The sequence below is a fragment of the Corylus avellana genome, chromosome ca2 (genome assembly GCF_901000735.1).
Source record: "Corylus avellana chromosome ca2, CavTom2PMs-1.0".
Lineage (NCBI taxonomy): Eukaryota > Viridiplantae > Streptophyta > Magnoliopsida > Fagales > Betulaceae > Corylus > Corylus avellana.
The window spans coordinates 15,319,533-15,337,275 of NC_081542.1; the positions used below are offsets into that span (position 1 = coordinate 15,319,533).

At 33.9% G+C, this 17,743-nt stretch overlaps 2 protein-coding genes across 4 annotated transcripts; both read left to right on the forward strand.

The window, feature by feature from the left end:
• The first annotated feature begins 630 nt into the window (after nt 1-630).
• On the forward strand, nt 631-3,092 carry LOC132172906 ((+)-borneol dehydrogenase 1-like). The gene is made up of 3 exons (XM_059584467.1): nt 631-699; nt 1,434-1,783; nt 2,647-3,092. The coding sequence occupies exons 1-3, from the start codon at nt 665-667 to the stop codon at nt 3,090-3,092; spliced, it is 831 nt and encodes a 276-aa protein (XP_059440450.1). The 5' UTR covers nt 631-664.
• Nucleotides 3,093-9,029: 5,937 nt separating this feature from the next.
• LOC132171689 (magnesium/proton exchanger) lies at nt 9,030-16,394 on the forward strand. 3 transcript variants are annotated; one of them, XM_059583072.1, is made up of 9 exons: nt 9,030-9,199; nt 10,871-11,331; nt 11,929-12,104; nt 12,656-12,774; nt 12,928-13,067; nt 14,034-14,167; nt 14,599-14,815; nt 14,931-15,060; nt 15,615-15,877. In XM_059583072.1, the coding sequence occupies exons 2-9, from the start codon at nt 10,938-10,940 to the stop codon at nt 15,784-15,786; spliced, it is 1,482 nt and encodes a 493-aa protein (XP_059439055.1). In that variant the 5' UTR covers nt 9,030-9,199; nt 10,871-10,937; the 3' UTR covers nt 15,787-15,877. The 3 variants fall into 3 exon arrangements, with proteins under 3 accessions (XP_059439055.1, XP_059439056.1, XP_059439054.1); XM_059583073.1 differs by having other exon boundaries at nt 15,747-15,877; XM_059583071.1 differs by having other exon boundaries at nt 9,031-9,199; nt 15,739-16,394.
• Nucleotides 16,395-17,743: the final 1,349 nt, after the last annotated feature.

Here is a 17,743-nt window from a genome sequence, read left to right on the forward strand (position 1 = left end):
TTAGTCCAACTTGTTTACGTAGATCTTAGACTTTATGATTATTTCTAAATTCCAAAGTAACCCATCTTTGAAAATGCTCTTTGAATCATCTAATGACTATTTCTTCCCACTAAAATGTCTTCTAATTGTATCATCTAAAATCGGAGAGTCATGATTCAGAGCACGCCAAGTAGCAAATTTTTTTTTTTAATATTTTAATAATAATAATAAAAAAATTGCTGGCGTGCTATTTATCTTCACCCAAAATCAGGTAATCAGGGGCGGTGCTAGAATTGTTTATATCAGTCTTGATGAACAAATAATTTACACGTGTCAGTAAGTTGTTAAACTAGTCGTAGGGTTAACTTTACTCATATATTAAAACTTTGACTTCATGAAAAAAGAATCTTGAAATCGTCATATGAATTAATCATGGAATATAATACTATCCCTGGAAAAATGAGTTTAGTTTTCTATGATCTCCTTGACCTCATGGCCTGCAAATCAGTAAAATAGACATTAAAGGCAATATAAAAACACAGACCAAGTCATGATCATATTTGTTTTTTTCTACCGTCTAACATATATATATACCTAGACAGACAACATAGAAAGGGGCATTAGAATTTCTTCTAACCATTTCTTCCAGTTTCAATCTCGAGTCTCAGTTTTTGAGGTGGAGAATATGAGTTTTACTTCTTCAACTGCATCTTACGAAAGGTAAACAAATGCTTAAATCCTTCCTAATGAGTCATCATTGGTGTTTTGAGAAACATTATACATGCATATTCTCCTTTTCTTTTACCTGATCATATATCAGCTAGGCACCTACATATATCGTCTTGTTGGTTTTTTTTTTTTTTTTACCATCAAGCACAATTTGAAGGCAATTAAGTCCGCGTCCACGAAGTGATATCTTAATTAGGCTTTAATTTTGTTTAGCACACAGTTCAAGTTTAATAAACTATTATACGATTACCATACAACTATGATGATGTGATAGTAAATATCAACCATTAAATTTTATTTTTACAAGTTCTTGTTAATTCAAAGTTTAATTTTCACTAATAAATCATCATAGTTGTATAGTTGTAGTATGTAGAGACGGATTTAGAAGGGACCGGCAGTGGCCCTAGTGCCCCTCAAATTACAAGAAAAAAAAATTTTAAGGCAAAAACAAAATTTTAAGGTAAAAAAATAATAATTTAAGGTATTTTTTGCTAATTGGTCCCTTCCCAAAAAATTTTTGGCCTTGAATCCCCCAAATTCAAAGCTAGTTCCAGTCGTATGAAAGTCTACTCTGCAAACTCAAAAAAAAAAAAAAAAAAAAATCATAAAATGTAGTTTTTCCTCCTTTTAATGATTTCCATGACTATGAAATAATTAAGGATCTTTAATTACAAAATTATCTCAATTGCTTCCATGTGTTTTTTGAATATATATCCAACCGATAGGCTAGAGGGCAAGGTGGCAATTATCACCGGCGGTGCAAGCGGGATAGGAGCAAGCGCCGTGCGCATATTCCACGAGCAAGGTGCCAAAGTTGTGTTAGCCGACATCCAAGACGACCTCGGCGAAGCCATTGCCAAAAACCTTGGCGAACATGTCTGCTACATCCACTGCGACGTATCAAAGGAAGACGATGTTAGGGACCTTGTGGACGCAACCATTGCCAAACATGGAAAGCTCGACATCATGTACAACAATGCAGGCGTCATGGACCGCCCCTTTGGGAGCATTCTGGACACCACAAAGGCGGACCTCGACCGATGCGTCGGGGTTAACTTGGGTGGTGCATTTTTAGGTGCCGTTAAATCTCTATTTCATTTAATTTATAATTTAACACTTTCATTTAACACGTTAAATATTTAATTAAAATTTGATGTAAATGAAGGAGACAAAATTTGAACTCGAAACCTTTACTTATGTTTAATTTATGTTTATCCTAAAGGCTTAAGCATATAAGAATAGATAATGTTAAATCTAAAACTTGCAGCCAAATGGTCATCAGTAGGGACGAAATTAGAAATTTTTATTGACAGGGGCCAAAGTATGAATGAGAAATATATTGAAATAGGAAGCCAAAGAATGAATGATAAATACATTAATATTAATATATTAAATCAACATATAAAAAAATAAAATTAGTATCCATTAAGTAAACCTTACCCACCAAAATCCACATTCTCCTTATATGCACACTGCACTATAGATCATTTTAATTTATAGGTTTGGGGCATTATGGTCATATGGATTTTCTTGTTTGATATGCCTAATGCATTCTTAAAAATTTTGGATTGTTTTTTATAGGTTTAGGCCAAACAAAAAATTGTGGACTGATTTTTTGGGCCCTAGGCCGAACTAAAAGATTTTATCTCAAATGCAAATTTTAAAAGTAAAATTAATAATAAAAAAATTGTAAAATCGAGGGTGGCCATGGCTCACCCTAGTGTGTGCATAGGTCCGTCATTGATCAGTAGGCTTCCAATCATGAGATTGAAGACACTGCCAAAAGAGATAAAAAAGAGAGCTCCCATGAGAGTTGGGTATACACGAAAAGGAGGAGAAGTCTCACCTTATAATTAGGCTTGTCGGGTTTCTCTAGATTCATGCCGAATCTCGTGCTTTGAGCATATTTTGTAAATCATTTAATTTATATTATAATAGGTGCCAAGCATGCCGCAAGAGTCATGGTACCCCGACACAAGGGTGTAATATTATTTACCGCTAGCGCGTGCACATCAATTGCGGGGCTTTCAACTCACTCTTACGCTGCGTCCAAATATGCAATATGGGGTCTAGCCAGGAACTTGGCGGCGGAGCTTGGGCAGCACGGCGTAAGAGTGAATTGTGTATCGCCGTTTGCGGTGCTGACCGGCATGAATTCAAAGGGAATGCACGAAGACGCCATTGCCCAATCAGAAGTTGCAGTGAGCGGGATGGGGAACCTCAAGGGGGAAGTACTCAAGCCAGAGGGCATTGCTCGGGCTGCGCTCTACCTAGCTAGCGATGAAGCCAATTTTGTGAGCGGGCTCAACCTTGTGGTGGACGGTGGGTTCAGTGTGGTCAATCCTTCCATGTCGATGGCTCATAAACTTGTTCCAGAAAACTAGTATTTTTTTTTTCCAGTGATTTTATCATGAAAAATAAAGGAAAATATTTCGGTATTTACTGTTGTATTAGCTTGTAAAAACGAATTATAATAAAAGATGTAGTCAGTGCCCATTATTGAACTCAAAAATAAATTTATCTATATATGTATGCAAATTTGCCTATTTTTTTACGGCTTATAATTTTAAAGAAATTGTAAATTTTTAAATTACGAAATTTAAGTTATTTTTAAGTATCAAAACGTTTCGAAAATGTCATATATCAAAAAGGTGGCAAGTTGTCAAGATAGTCGGAAAAATTTCTCTCTCAACATATTTTTTTTTTTTCACTTTTGTAGGGACGCTTATTTTCTAGAAAAATCAAAAAACAGTTTTTGGTTCAAAAACTTTTCTTATAATATAGAGTAAGAACCCGATGAAATTATACTAAATTTTCAACTATAACATATCACATTTTCAAAACGTTTTAATGCATAAAAAGGGTCTAAATTCCGTAATTTGAGAAAGACGATCCTATATATATATATATATATATATATATATATATAACCTTTCGTTTTTGTTTTATTTTCTACCTTTATTTTCCGACCTTTTCCTAGGGATGAGTTTTTGGGCCCATGTTTAGGTCTGTCAAGATTTCAAAATAAGGTTGGGCCACTAATAACAACCCAAGCCATTAACCCCCTTGCCAGCTTCGAGAATATCTTCATAGTCTATTTATCTTTTAACATATGAAAAACACTTGTATGTTTTAATAGCATCCCCTTTTTTTAGTGTATTTCTTTCAACAATTTTCTTATTATTAAAAAAAATTATTTGCTTCTTACGTGTTTGAAAAATACAGCATAAATTTTAAAGAAAGTTTAAATAGCATGTTCTCATCCTACCAACATCTAATTAAGTTGAGGTGTCATTGTCAATCAATTTCTGAATTATTTTATTTTTTGTATAGATTGATTTGAGGGCGGATTGATAATGTTTAGTAAGATGAGAATATCTTATATAACATTATTTTAAGTTTTGTTGACTCAATTGAAAAAACTTTCAATAATATATGAAAAATGCTATACTTATTAAATTTTCTTCTTAAAGTTGGTTTTCAAATGACGTATCACTATTTTTTGAAAATTATTATTTTAAAAAATGTGTTAGGAGATGATGACACATCATTTAAAAACTAATTTTCTTTTTTTAAAAAAAAAATTTGATAAATGATTAGGAAGGAAAACTTTCTGATTAAAATTGACATCCACTAAATCTTAAATTAGTATATAAAAAGGATTCAACAAAATCACGTCCGAATCACGTTAAATACATAAATTAACATGACTCTGACATGATTTTGACAAAAAAATTATTTTTAAGTTTTTGTCAAAAGTGCGTTTTGGTAATTTTTAGGTTTTTTAGACCCTTAAAAGCGCTTTTAATTTTTTTACTAAACGATTACTTTTTCTTTAAACGGACTTTTTGAGTATTAAAAGCACTTTTAAGCCCTTCAAACGCAATCCCAAACAGACAAAAAAAAAAAAACTAGAATCCCATCGCCGTGAATTCTCACAATATCTTCTTAAGCAAAATGTGTCCTTTGATTTTACTTTTGTCTTTCACACACACACACACTCTCTCTCTCTCTCTCTCCCAAAAATCTGTCCTTTAGATTTTCTGAACCTTTTTTTTTTTTTTTAACCGCCGGTTAAGAGAATCATTCGCCTGTAGGCTGTAGTTAGAAAGTAATGAGATTTTTGTTATTAAAAGAAAAACAAATGAATTTTGTTTAAAGAAGTTAAATGGAAATTGAGTTTTTGAAAGGATAGTGTGACTGTGAGGTTCACCCTTCACGTGAACGAGCTGTAAGAAATCATTCACGAGACTCTCGCCGTAAGATGAAACCTTGCAACTTCTCGATCTGCTATTTAAGAGCAGGACGAATTCCTAAAAGAACACGAAAACGCGTCTTTGATGCACAAATCTGGTGAATGAATTTAATCCTTTCTTTCCATTGAAAAATATCGGATGATATGGTTGATGAAAACTATTCTATTCTATAGAAATATCTCTGTATTATAGTGGAAACTGGAAACTATTCTATTCTACAGAAATATCTCTCTTTATTATAGTGCTTTGTACATACAAGTAATTTAGTTTCTGTCAACTTTATCATCCTTGTTGTTCAATTGGGAAGTAAGGATGAAATCCGTGCATCTCTCATCTCTCATCCTAGCTCCAGCTTACCAACTGTAGATCTATTTCCTGCAACTTTAGTCGACCATTATCCAGTATTTGCAAAAGTTTTGTCATTTGCAAAAGTCATCCTTGTTTACAAATAGGTAGGGTTAGATTTGTCTTCCACAATTTTTATAAATGGTAAAACTAACTTGTTTTATGTATTTTACTAGGGTAAGATTGGATAAAGTTTTCCTCCAAACTGGGTCGAAGGAATTTCTTTCAACCTAATCTATAAAAGTGACATGTATCCCTTGAACATGTGAGATGCACATATTTTTTTAATAGCAGGGACAAAGTTGAAATAAATTTTATTAAAAACTCACGTGCATTTGTTATTAAAAAAAGGGACACATATCACTTTTATAGATTAGGTTGAAGGAAATTCCTCCGACCCAGTTTGGAGAAAAACTTTATCCGGTAAGATTTGTCTTCCACAATTTTTATAAGGACAAAAATTTCCTCCAAATCAGTTTGGAGGAAATATTCTCCAACCCATTTAAAATATTTCCAAGTGTCCATAAACATTTAAAATGTTAATCTAAGTTAGTAAAGTGTTATTAATGACTTTAATAATTTAATGTGCGTTTTAAATGTTTATAAATACTTGACACTATTTTAAATAAGTTTGAGAATATTTTCTCCATACTGATTTAGAGGAAATTTTATGTTTTTTTATAAATGGTAAAACTAACTTGTTTCATGTATGTTACTGGTGTAGTTGGTGCTCATGGTTCTAGCAGTGAATATTAGCAATCCCTCTGAACTTATGGGTAACTCTGCGAAGCTGGCTTGGTGGGTGTGCGCCATAGATGATTTGTGACCGCCAATTTGTTTTCCATTGAAAAATGTTATTTAGCATTCTCAATTTTAGTTTGTTTGGGAAGGGATGTTATTGTTTTTTTAAGTCGCATATTTGAATCCATTATAAAGCATCAATAAAACCCCACGGGCTAGTTCACCAATTGTAGGTGCAAATGAACCTTTGCAAAGAGATTACCAATTGTAAAGCATATGAACATCCAAATCCAAATTTGCCATTTGCATCATCATCACACTTGGGAGGATGAGAAGCCATTGGATTCTTTCGTAAAGAGGGAATTGACGGCCATCCCCTTGTCACTTGCAAAAGAAACTAAAAAGAACAAATATTTCAAAACATAGGAATATATAAAGATTTCTACCCATTTTCAAGAAACATCAAGAAAAAAAATAAAAATTAAAAATACCAAATTATAAAACATGAACAAATATATATATTTTTTTTTTTGAAAAAAAATGTGAATAATATTATTCCATCAAAGAGAGCAGCTAGAGCATAGCTCTAACAAAAAAGAGCAGACTGCTCTAAGATTACAATGGGGTAGATACATTCAGGAATTTCCTCCATCCAAACATGTTCCGAGGAACCGGTCCATGGGCTGCCATATTTGCATCCCTCTTAACATGACAGCTCGTCCAATTCCTCATACTCCCCATAATAGATTTGGCATCCTCTACCACATGACCATAGGGTCTGAAATTAACACCTGGGACCGCAAATGCTTGAACGACCCAGAACATCAAAATAAATATTCATAGCACATCAAAATAAATTTTCGGTGACAACGGTAACTTTTTTCTTAACACTTAAAGAGCACAAAAGATTTGATTTTTGCCAAATTCTTACAAAAATTTTGTTCTTAAATTAAAGCTTGCATTAACGTTCCTATTAAACTATTTCAAATTTGCAATAACTTTGAAATGATTAGAATAACATTAATAAAAAAAAGAATAGCAATTTTAAAATAAAAGGTGAGTAGTTACTTATGGCCACATAGGCTGAGGGACTGCTCTTTTTTTCTTGAATCAATCCCTAGTGATGTGTAACGGAGTTGGATGTTAATATTTTAATATATATAAAATAAAATATTAAAATATTAAAATTTAAATTTAAAAAACTGGAGTAACCAACGAGCCCCAAGAGTGGTCGGCCACCCCAACTGAGCCATTCCGCCACCCCCAAGGGCCGTTGGGGGTGGCTTCGGCCCAGTTTGAGGACATAAATTTAATTCCATCTTGTCCATCTAATACAAAAATCTTTAGTGGCGTGACTGGCGTCTCAGTCTCTCTCTCTCTCTCTCAATTTCTCTCTCGGAGAGGAAAAAAAAATGTTTGGTTTGTAAGTTGCAACTGTTCATCTGCTCCCTCTAGCACGTACAAGGTGGTCCAAGCATCTCTCTATTTGCCATTAAAGACCTTCATCTATGGGTTGCATATTTTTTGTGGATGTGAATTTCATTTTGTTAAATTACTATTTGTTTCAAAAGTTCAAATTAATAGAAAAAATGTAAATTTAATCATTTAATTATTTAATTAATACTTTCACACTCATTTTCATGTGTGGGTTCAAACTTAATTTTAATAGATGGTTTTTAATATGTGAAATATTTAATTTAAATTGAGTGAATCGATGAAGTTAGGAGTTAGGTTTTGAGTTCAGGACCTTTGACTTTAATATCATGTTAAATCATCACTTGTCATAAAAGTTTAAATTGATGTGAATAAGTAAATTTAATTATTTAATCAATACCTTAACAAATTTACTTATGATTTTGTTAGGAGGGATGACATTTTTAAAAAAAAATTAAAAAATAAGACAAAAGTTGGCCCAAAGTTGGGCAAAATAGTTGGGTCTTTAGTATATTCCTTTTGTTATTTAGTTGTGTATGGTGCAAATGAAGAAATTAGGCTCTTCTAGGATAATTAGAATCCTCTTCGATTCATTTGAATTGGGGAATATTAGTTAGTTATATTGAGAGATACTTTTGTCCCTACAAAAAGTTTAAAAAAAGTTTTTTTTTTTTTTAAAAAAAAAAAAACCTTTAGTCTTCCGCTACATCACTATTGAATTTGTAAAAAGAAATAGTTAAAAAATAATTAAAAGAATAATGTGTAACATGCTTAACAGACAACTATCTGAGACAAAAATTAGCTACAAAATGGTTTGAGCAAATTGGCACAAACTAGTCTATTAAGTTGACATGGATTCATAAAGCATGTGATAAGTACATATTTACTTAATAATGCAATTAAAAAAGGACAAAGTTTTTTAATAGTACGTGTTTTTCATATATTTTTTAATGTACAAAGTTTTCCTCCAAACAAAGTTAGAAGAATTTTTTTTAACATAGTCTATAAAAGTGATATGTGTCCCTTGAACATGTGAGATTCATGTTTTTTTTAATAGTAGAGACAAAATTGGAATAAATTTTATTAAAAACTCATGTGTATCTCACATGTTATTAAAAAAAAAGACACACGTCACTTTTATAGACTAATTTGAAGGAAACTCCTCCAACCCAATTTGGAGGAAAACTTTAGCTATTAAAAAACATCAAATTTTCGCATGTTAAAAAGACAAGTTACTTGTAACTAATCTTTTTCCGCTTACTCACAAAGAAAAAAAGAAAAAAATATATTTTTCCTCTTATTTGGGGACACATGTGACAACTAAATGAGACTGAATCCAATAAAGTTTCCTCTGACCTAATTTGAGTAATTCTAATTGGCTTACTTGTGTTTTATTAAGAATAATGTAACTATTAAAATAATCATTCGATCAAAATTCAATAATAATCGATTATAAGTCCAATGATAATTTTAATAGTTAGATATACGAGTAAAACACAAGTACTCACCCAATTTGGATAGTCCGACGACTCCCACCTTTTTTTCACGCTATTCTTGTTTCCTAAATTAACAAAACGACCAAAGTACCAAACCATCGTAAGTTTTGCATTTTCTTCATTTTCTTTCGTACTTCTTGAAAGATATTTAGCCACGTCGTCTCCGGCGCTCCGTCACCGATTCCGACGCAGGCGACCGTTTCGTTGGCGGTTTAAGCGGTGGGTACATTTGTAATCTCTACTGTTCTTGTTTTTCGATGCTTTTTAAAGTGAAATTGCGGTCGAAGTTTGGTTTGAGTGAAAGATCCTTTGGGAATTCCGGGTTTTTCTTTCTTTAGCTTTTTGTTATTTTGTGTTCTTAAATATCGAAATGTAGTTGTTGTTGCATACTCTGTATGCATGTAGATTTCATGCTAAAAATCAAAGAGTTTGCATTTGATTTGGTTTGGCTGAAGGGCTTCATCAAGTTAGTAGCTTGGAGTTTATTTATTTTGGTGGGTATTGCCCTATTGAATTGTGGATTTGAATTTCTATTAAAAGATGATATATTGAGCTTAGAAGTGGTAGTTGATAGCCTCGTAGAGTGGCTATTGAATTGGAGCAACCAGTGGCGGAGCCAAGATTAAAGATAGATTTGAATAATAATAATAATAATAATAAAGAATATAATTTTTTGATAAAATAAAACTCATGTAGTAAAACTGTGGTCTTTGGCAAAACTTTTTTGGAGGTGCTTTTTGTTTTTGTTTAAAAAGTGTTTTGATTTGATATAAAAGTGAAAATAGTTTGAAATGTTTTGAGTGATTTGTTAATGCTTTTCTTTTTTAAGTAGAAAGCACAAAGTTTGGGCAAGAAGCGTTACCAAACGGACTCGAAATTTTTTGAAACCTAGATTGCTTTTTGATAAAGCTGCAAACCACAGGTAGGAAAATGGTATTTAACTCTTTAAAACTGTTGTTATCGAAAACTTAAAGAAAATGAAAAAAAAAAATAAAAATGTTCAAACAAATCAATAAATTGAAGGGAAAATAGCAATCACTGCTTAAATCCAGCATGTTTTCTTATAAGAGGAACACATGAAAGAAAGAAAATCTAATCTCGCATTTTACTATGGCCTAGACTTGGAATTAAGAATTTATTTTAATTGTTGGAACAAACTTTTTTTTAACTAGTGCTAGAATTACCCTGATCTCATTATCACATTGATTCTTATAAATCCCATTCTATTTGGCTTCTAGGAAAAATTGTTAGGTTCTGTTTTGTTGGGTAACAGTGATTTATTACCATTAATGGGCCCATTATTAGAATCCGCATTGTGCACGCTGCATGACCTGAGTAAGAGTTTTGGAAAGTAATGGTGATATGATCATGGGACTTGTGGAAGCTGCCTTGCACAAGGCCACTTGACAACTGTAAAAAGTTGAGCCGCAACTGCTTTAATCAGCCATCTTTTAAGCCATATTACCAATGGTAAGAACCAAACGTCTGCAACCTGCACACTGGAGATGGTAGTTTATGTACAACACTGTTCTGGGTAGCAAAATTGTCTTTGTAGTTTGAAGAGATAACACTGGAAGAAGTTGAACCAACAAAACATAAAAGAAAATGAGCCTAGCAATACACAGTTTGAACTTTTGATAAAACAGCTGGGCCAAGGAGGTCATTTGCCCCCTCTCGCTCTCCCCGGCTCTGCCTATGGGAGAGACAGATTTTTCTACATATAGAAAGAAAAAGAAATGCAAAACCTTCCATGCATACTACCCTTTTGGTTTGCTTGATCTAGGAACAGCCATGTTGTAGACTTCTATTTGTGCTCTTTCACTAATCCCTTGATTTTTTTGATTCATGGTCATTCTTACTGATTTGTAGCTAACTGCTTTTGTCTATCAGATATTGTTACTGTTTTCGTGGAGTCATAGATGTTGCATGCTTGAACTGCAATTCAGAGCTTTTTTAGATGGCCTCTGCACATAAGAAAATTGTGGAAAACATAGCTGGTGTTTCCAGCATTGTTGGGCTTGAAAAATGTGAAAGCTACTTGCTATTTCCTGGTGAAACTGCCCTTGGGGATGGTTTTCGGGCCTTATTATATTTTCTAGGTCTGGCTTACTGTTTCATTGGATTGTCTGCTATAACTGCTCGTTTCTTCCGCTCTATGGAAAATGTTGTGAAGCAAACACGGAAAGTGGTAGAGATAGATCCTTCCACTAAAGCTGAAATTGTTAGATATGAAAAGGTGTGGAATTACACGATTGCAGACATTACCCTTCTGGCCTTTGGGACTAGCTTTCCTCAAATATCATTAGCCACTATTGATGCCCTACGAAACATTGGTGACCTGTATGCTGGAGGTTTGTTTTATAACGTTGTTTCTTTCCTTTGTAGAAATGAGAAAATAGTTCCGGAATTAATGCAACTTAGTGAACTATATAACTCTTCAGGATTTGAAATTTATGTTGCATATTCAAGGTCTTATTTTCCTGAACCATACTTCCACGCATACCTCTTCCAACTGATTTATACCGCTCTCCATTATTTTAGGATGACATGTTAGGTAACAGTCCCACTACATCAACAAGCTGTTTATTTTTTAAAATGTGAATGAATTCTCTTCAGATGTCCAGTATATTTGAAGAAACTAGAAATCCCTCTCTCTTCTCCCCCCTTGGGCCTCCCCAGGGATCCTTGATATTTGTGTTTATATGTGTATGACTGCTAAGAGATCTTATAATTTGCTTCCCGAAAAATGTGATCCCTCAAATTCCTTCCTCCATTCCACTCAATAAGGGAAATGCACTGAGCTATCAGTAATGATGAATGATGTCAATATGTGATTTATTTGTCTTCCTCTTTAAATTGTCTTCTTTTTTTTACTCAGTATATGCATAACATTTGTGATGAATACTTTTCCTAGTTTACATATTTTTGACGTTCTGTATAATATATAGGTTTGGGTCCTGCAACGCTTGTTGGTTCTGCTGCATTCGACCTTTTCCCCATCCATGCTGTTTGTGTTGTAGTTCCAAAAGCTGGAGAGTTGAAAAAGATATCTGATATAGGAGTTTGGCTAGTGGAGCTCTTTTGGTCTTTTTGGGCTTATATTTGGTTGTACATAATATTAGAGGTAATTTAAAGTAATTTTATCCATTTTATGAGTCATCATGATTTTTTTCTTCCTTCTAGCCACAATCATGTTGTACAATATATTTCTTCAGATGAGAGTTCTCATTTAGCTTCTAAATTCTTTGATTTGCAATTTAGGATAATTTAGAAGAATTTAGGACCTAAATTCTTTGATTTGCAATTAAGTGGTTCTAATATATGCTCCCACAACTTATCAAAAAAATATATATATATGCTCCCATGTGTTTTGGCCAATGGCTATATGTCCATATGCAGTGCCATAAATTGATTTCACATATTCCATGCTAGCCTATGCTCTCAATTATTGGCAATCATCAAAACCACTCATAACTGGTGATATTTGAAATTATAGCCGGGTTCCATTAGATGGGTACGGTATCAATAGGCATAGGAGGTGATGATCTGGTTGTCTTCTTTTGACCACTCTCCATGGAATTGGTATTTTTATACCTCAAAAATGGATGATTACTTTGATTGTGGCTGATATGTATCAAGAACTCTGTAAAGGAAAGACATAACATCATGCTGTAGGTATGGACTCCAAATGTGGTTACACTGTGGGAGGCCTTATTGACGGTACTGCAATTTGGATTGCTGCTGACTCATGCTTATGCTCAAGACAAGCGTTGGCCCTACTTGTCTCTTCCTCTGTATATTCTCTGTCTTTTGATCTTTTGTAGTTTATAAAATTTGTTTTCCATTGTAGGATTTGTGGTGGTCTTATGTCTTTTGGCTGTAGTCGGTGACTTTATTCTGGTTGGACTACCTTGATTTTCTGACTCTGAGTTTTTTTGTATCTCCAGGGAAAGAACTGAGAGGCCAGAGGACTGGGTGCCGTTGGAAGCCACATCATGCAAGAATGAGTACTCTCAGATAAATTTTGGTGAAGATGAAATCAGCGACATTGTTGATATTTTCTCCATTCATTCAACAAGTGAAACGGGTATGTGTCTGACATGCCTAAATGTGATAAAATATTCTAATTAAGGTAATGGAATTTATGGCCTGAAACTTTCTTAAAGTCTTCAATATGAAGTGGAACCATTTCTTTTTACATTTAACAAGAGAAATGTGACTTATTTTGGGTGGAATGGTTTGCTAGTACTGCAATTTAAGTTTCTTTTTTCTCATAAATGATCTAAGATTTGGATTTGATTTTGGAATTGTTATAGGATATGATGATTTAGGTGAAACCTTAATCTTTTCTTTCTGGTCTGAGATCTTAGAGGTGCTTATTTAGGAAAAAGATGAATGGATTGAAGGGTAATGGAGTCATGTATTTTGATAAGAATGAAAGCGGTAACTTAATATATCGTCCATGTATATTACATGGATTTTGTACGTGATCAGAGGACTATGGCCAAGTGTTTTGTAGAGCCAGGTCTACATCCATCAACATTGATTTTCATTGGTACAGGACCAATCATAATCATCTAATTTATTAGCTATCAGAAGCATTCACTTCTCTTATATTACACCAAGAATAAGGCTCAAGAACTCCTTTATTTGATAGGCGTTTTGGTATTTGGTTTCATTTGCTTGCCTGTCTTTTTTTTTTTTTTTTGCTTTGCTTTGTTAGGGTATTCAATGGCCTAAACCTTAGGAAGAGAAAATTGGAAACAGATGTTTTGCATTGTGTTTATTGTAAGAAGAGCAGGAAGATAAAGAAGGATGAGTAAGCTCCTTCCAATTAGGGATAATATGACTAAGTCTGGACGAGTGTCTGCAAAATTGGATTAAATTTCAAGTATTCAAAACCCATGAAAATGTGCGAGGGAAAAAGAATGAGACACAATTACTTCTGTAATACAGTGCTTTGTCATGCATCATAATGTTATGGGACTTTCTATTTGTCTAACATCTTTTAAACCAAATTTTAGATTTTCCACCTTGAAGTTTATGTATGCAGGTCAAGCGTATCAAAAAGTGCCTGGAACTTATGATGTTGCTGAATGCTCCAACAATGATATCCAGAACAAGATCAGTTTAGAAGATTCTCATGTGCTCAAACTTTGGAAACAGCAATTCATGGATGCACTCACGGTATCATATTTCATGCCTTATATGTTGAATGCTTTAAAAAAACATCTTAGTTTACATACTGCACTTCTTCTTTTCCCTTGTTCAACAGCATTAACCAAAGTACCTTTTGGAGTGCAACTTCCTTTGAATCATCTTCTCATTTGATTAGTTTGAAAGAGTGTAGAATCTTACCTCACTGATTTAAACATCTAATGCCTGCCTTTAGCTTTCATATTTTAAATTACTGGCTAGAGATATGGCTCATGTGAATTATATTAGGTTGGTTTGGAGCCTGGTACTTTTTGTTTACATGCATTAGTTGGGTGATCACAGGAATGTGTAGATTTGACCTTTTCAATTTACTTCTACTGTATTATATTTGCGTTTAATTTTTTATACCTCCCAAGTATCATCATTATTTTCTGGTGGATAATTATTAGTTCCCTGAACAGTTGGAAAGCACAGAATCAAGAAAACTGAACAATGTCTATCTGCGACTAGCAAGAGTTTCCTGGCTGTTGCTTCTTGTACCATGGAGACTTCTTTTTGCTTTTGTGCCTCCTTACCAGATTGTCCATGGTTGGATTGCCTTCATCTGCTCTCTCATTTTCATCAGTGGGATAGCTTACATTGTAACTGAGCTGACAGATCTTATAAGTTGTGTCACAGGTTTTCTTCCTCTCTAAACATAAAAATCCCAGCTCCCTTTATGTGGTTGATGACAAATATAACTTTGCTTAAAATAAAACCAACATCCCTTTTTTTATGTTATATGTTCTTTCAGGAATAAATGCATATGTCATAGCATTTACAGCATTAGCAGGTGGAACTTCATGGCCAGACTTGGTGGCAAGTAAGATTGCTGCTGAACGTCAGACAACAGCGGATTCTGCCATTGCAAACATCACTTGCAGGTGTCACTCAAAAGTCAAATCCAATTTTAGGCCTCTTTTACATATTAATATTAGAATGTGGGATAGAAACCTGAATCTTTCAAGGAGGGCGTTTCTGGATGATATTCCAATGGTTAAACTGAAGAAATTTTCTACCCTTTCAAGTTTCTTTTAAGCGGTTGAATACGATTCACCAGGGTAGACGTTACACATTACTTGTTAAATGTCATTTGTGATCGCTACTCCTCATCTCATGAGAATTAAGAGAGGACACACGCCCCATTCATGAGAACCAGCAGAGACAATACTGTATATAATTGAACTCTATTCTTCTCTGTTGGTTCTCATCAAAGTCTATTACTCTTGAAAAAAAAAAAAAACCCTTAAACCACAATGTGACTATTGGTATTTGAGTGATTTGGTCAAGTAGTCGACGAATTAGTCAATGTGAGATATACAACTCTAGATGGTGCTGCTCCCATTTCATTCTTCTCTAGAATTCTATTTTTAAGTTTTATTTTCAAACAAAAAGTTGTAGTTTGTCCTATTCTCTTCATATGTTTGACCCTTTTCAGTCCAAGGAGGGAGGGGGGAGCAAGTGTTGCAAAGGTCCATGAGAAAAGACTCAATTCACTGGCCAAGCTAGTGGATGCTATTCTAATGCAGAGGCAGTGGCATTTTACCTTTTTCTTTTTGCAGCAATTCAGTGAATATATATGTTGGCATCGGCATTCCGTGGCTGATTGATACGGCATACAATTTCATCGCATATAGAGAACCGCTGCGGATCAATAATGCAGAGGGACTGAGCTTCTCTTTGCTTGTTTTCTTCTCTACTTCTGTAGGGTGCATTGCTGTTCTGGTATTTAGGCGTCTAACATTGGGAGCAGAGCTGGGAGGGCCAAGGCATTGGGCCTGGATTACCTGCGTGTTCTTCATGTTGCTTTGGATTATTTTCGTTGTGCTGTCTTCCCTCAAAGTTTCAGGCATCATATGAAAAGAAATTATCAATGTTTCTTTTCTATCTGGTCCCTTTTTTTTTATTTCTGGGACAAAACTTGAAGACTCCTATAATATGCGCGGCTTTCTGTGCTGCTTTCACCCTCTACATGAAGTGTATTACTACAAGATCATATTCCTATTGCTGGATGGCGAGCATTGATAATTTTGATCAAGCCGGGACAAATGGAAGTCCACCATTGCCATTCTTTTAGAAGACAATAGTCTTAGAAGATATATGTTTCTTTTGCTAAGATATGTTGTATACATGACAAGGTGGCCCAAAGATTTGTTGAGTAAAATTGCTCTGTAATTTTTCACTATTGGTAAAGTCAGAATGACCAAAGGTCATTTTTTCCCGGACTTCCACCTCCGAAACATCGGAGGTAAATTCAGGTGAAAATGAGATTGAAGTTTGTTAGCATTCACATCTGGCTCAAAAAAAGTTTAGCTAAATTTAGCCAAAATATCACCTTTTTTTTTTCTTCTATTTTAACTATCCACTTTTTTAAAATACCTATACTCGGCTCAGTATTTTATCTATTCATTTCCACTATTCTATTTAAATTTTTTTTTTTTATTCTTTCTTTAACAATCATATATTTTTAAACTTTGTCATTTTTTAACGGTCGTATTTTTATAAATTTGTCTTTTTTTAATGATCATATTTTTTTTAAAAAAAAAATATTTTTCTAATGGTCATATTTTTTTTCTAATTGTCATATTTAAGAAAAACAAATGAAGCATTTAATACCAAGAATACAAAACGAAACGAGAATACAAAACCAAATCTGGGCCGTGTTTGGTTGCTGAGGAACTGTAGGAAAAGAAAAGAAACTGAAACAAGAACAATAGACATTTCCCTCGAATTTTAAAGCCCAGAAAAGAAACAACTCCACTCGCGCTACCAGTCGAGCTCATTCAAGCTAATTTTTCTGAATATTCAAAGACAACCATAATCATTACACGTTGCAAAGTATTACTCAAGTCCCATTTTCTCCTCCTTTATTTCTCAGCAACCAAACAGAAACAGGGTAGCATGTGTGTGTGGAGATAGAGGGCTGAAGATGACCAGTTTGCTGAGAATGGGTCCGACTGTGCGACACTGGAGATGAACGCGGGAAGAGAAAGAGGGAGGTGGCTGATTTTCATTGAGATGATAAAATAGTTTTTTTTATTAGAAGAGAGATAAAATAAGGAATTTTTTATTAATATATGATATACATTGTTGAGCTACAGGTAGCTGGTCAACAATCTGATGACCACTTTATTGAGCTAAATGTGAATGCTTTTATAAATGAAGACAATCCATGAACCATAGACATCCTCCCCAATCAAACCACGCATGGACCGGGCTCTGTATTCTCTCTCTCTCCAATTGGATGCCAATTTAGTGAAAGGATATTACTTGAATATGTATTAGAACCCATCAGGAATTAATATCGAAGCTTTGGTGGATGAGGCTGGGCCAGACTAACTTTCAAAATCAGGTCACCTAAACTTCAATGTACATTCATAAATCAATAATTAAAATATGGCCTTCAAGATCAAGAAGCCCTCATAATTCAAGTTATTGGGAGTTAAATTGTTTAAAGCACCCACGAATGAGAGATCAAGTGGAAACTAAATTTATATTGCTTCCATAAACGTGTGTATGAGAGGTGAAACTACAAATTATATAGAATTTCATTCATTGGTGATTGAA

Excerpts from the sequence above, each read along its gene's own strand:
- LOC132172906 (XM_059584467.1), top strand. The coding sequence starts at position 665 with ATGAGTTTTACTTCTTCAACTGCATCTTACGAAAG. Across the intron at positions 700-1,433 it reads TCAACTGCATCTTACGAAAG|GCTAGAGGGCAAGGTGGCAA; the intron begins GTAAACAAATGC and ends TCCAACCGATAG. Across the intron at positions 1,784-2,646 it reads CTTGGGTGGTGCATTTTTAG|GTGCCAAGCATGCCGCAAGA; the intron begins GTGCCGTTAAAT and ends ATATTATAATAG.
- LOC132171689 (XM_059583071.1), top strand. The coding sequence starts at position 10,938 with ATGGCCTCTGCACATAAGAAAATTGTGGAAAACATAGCTGGTGTTTCC. Across the intron at positions 11,332-11,928 it reads TGGTGACCTGTATGCTGGAG|GTTTGGGTCCTGCAACGCTT; the intron begins GTTTGTTTTATA and ends TATAATATATAG. Across the intron at positions 14,168-14,598 it reads AATTCATGGATGCACTCACG|TTGGAAAGCACAGAATCAAG; the intron begins GTATCATATTTC and ends TTCCCTGAACAG.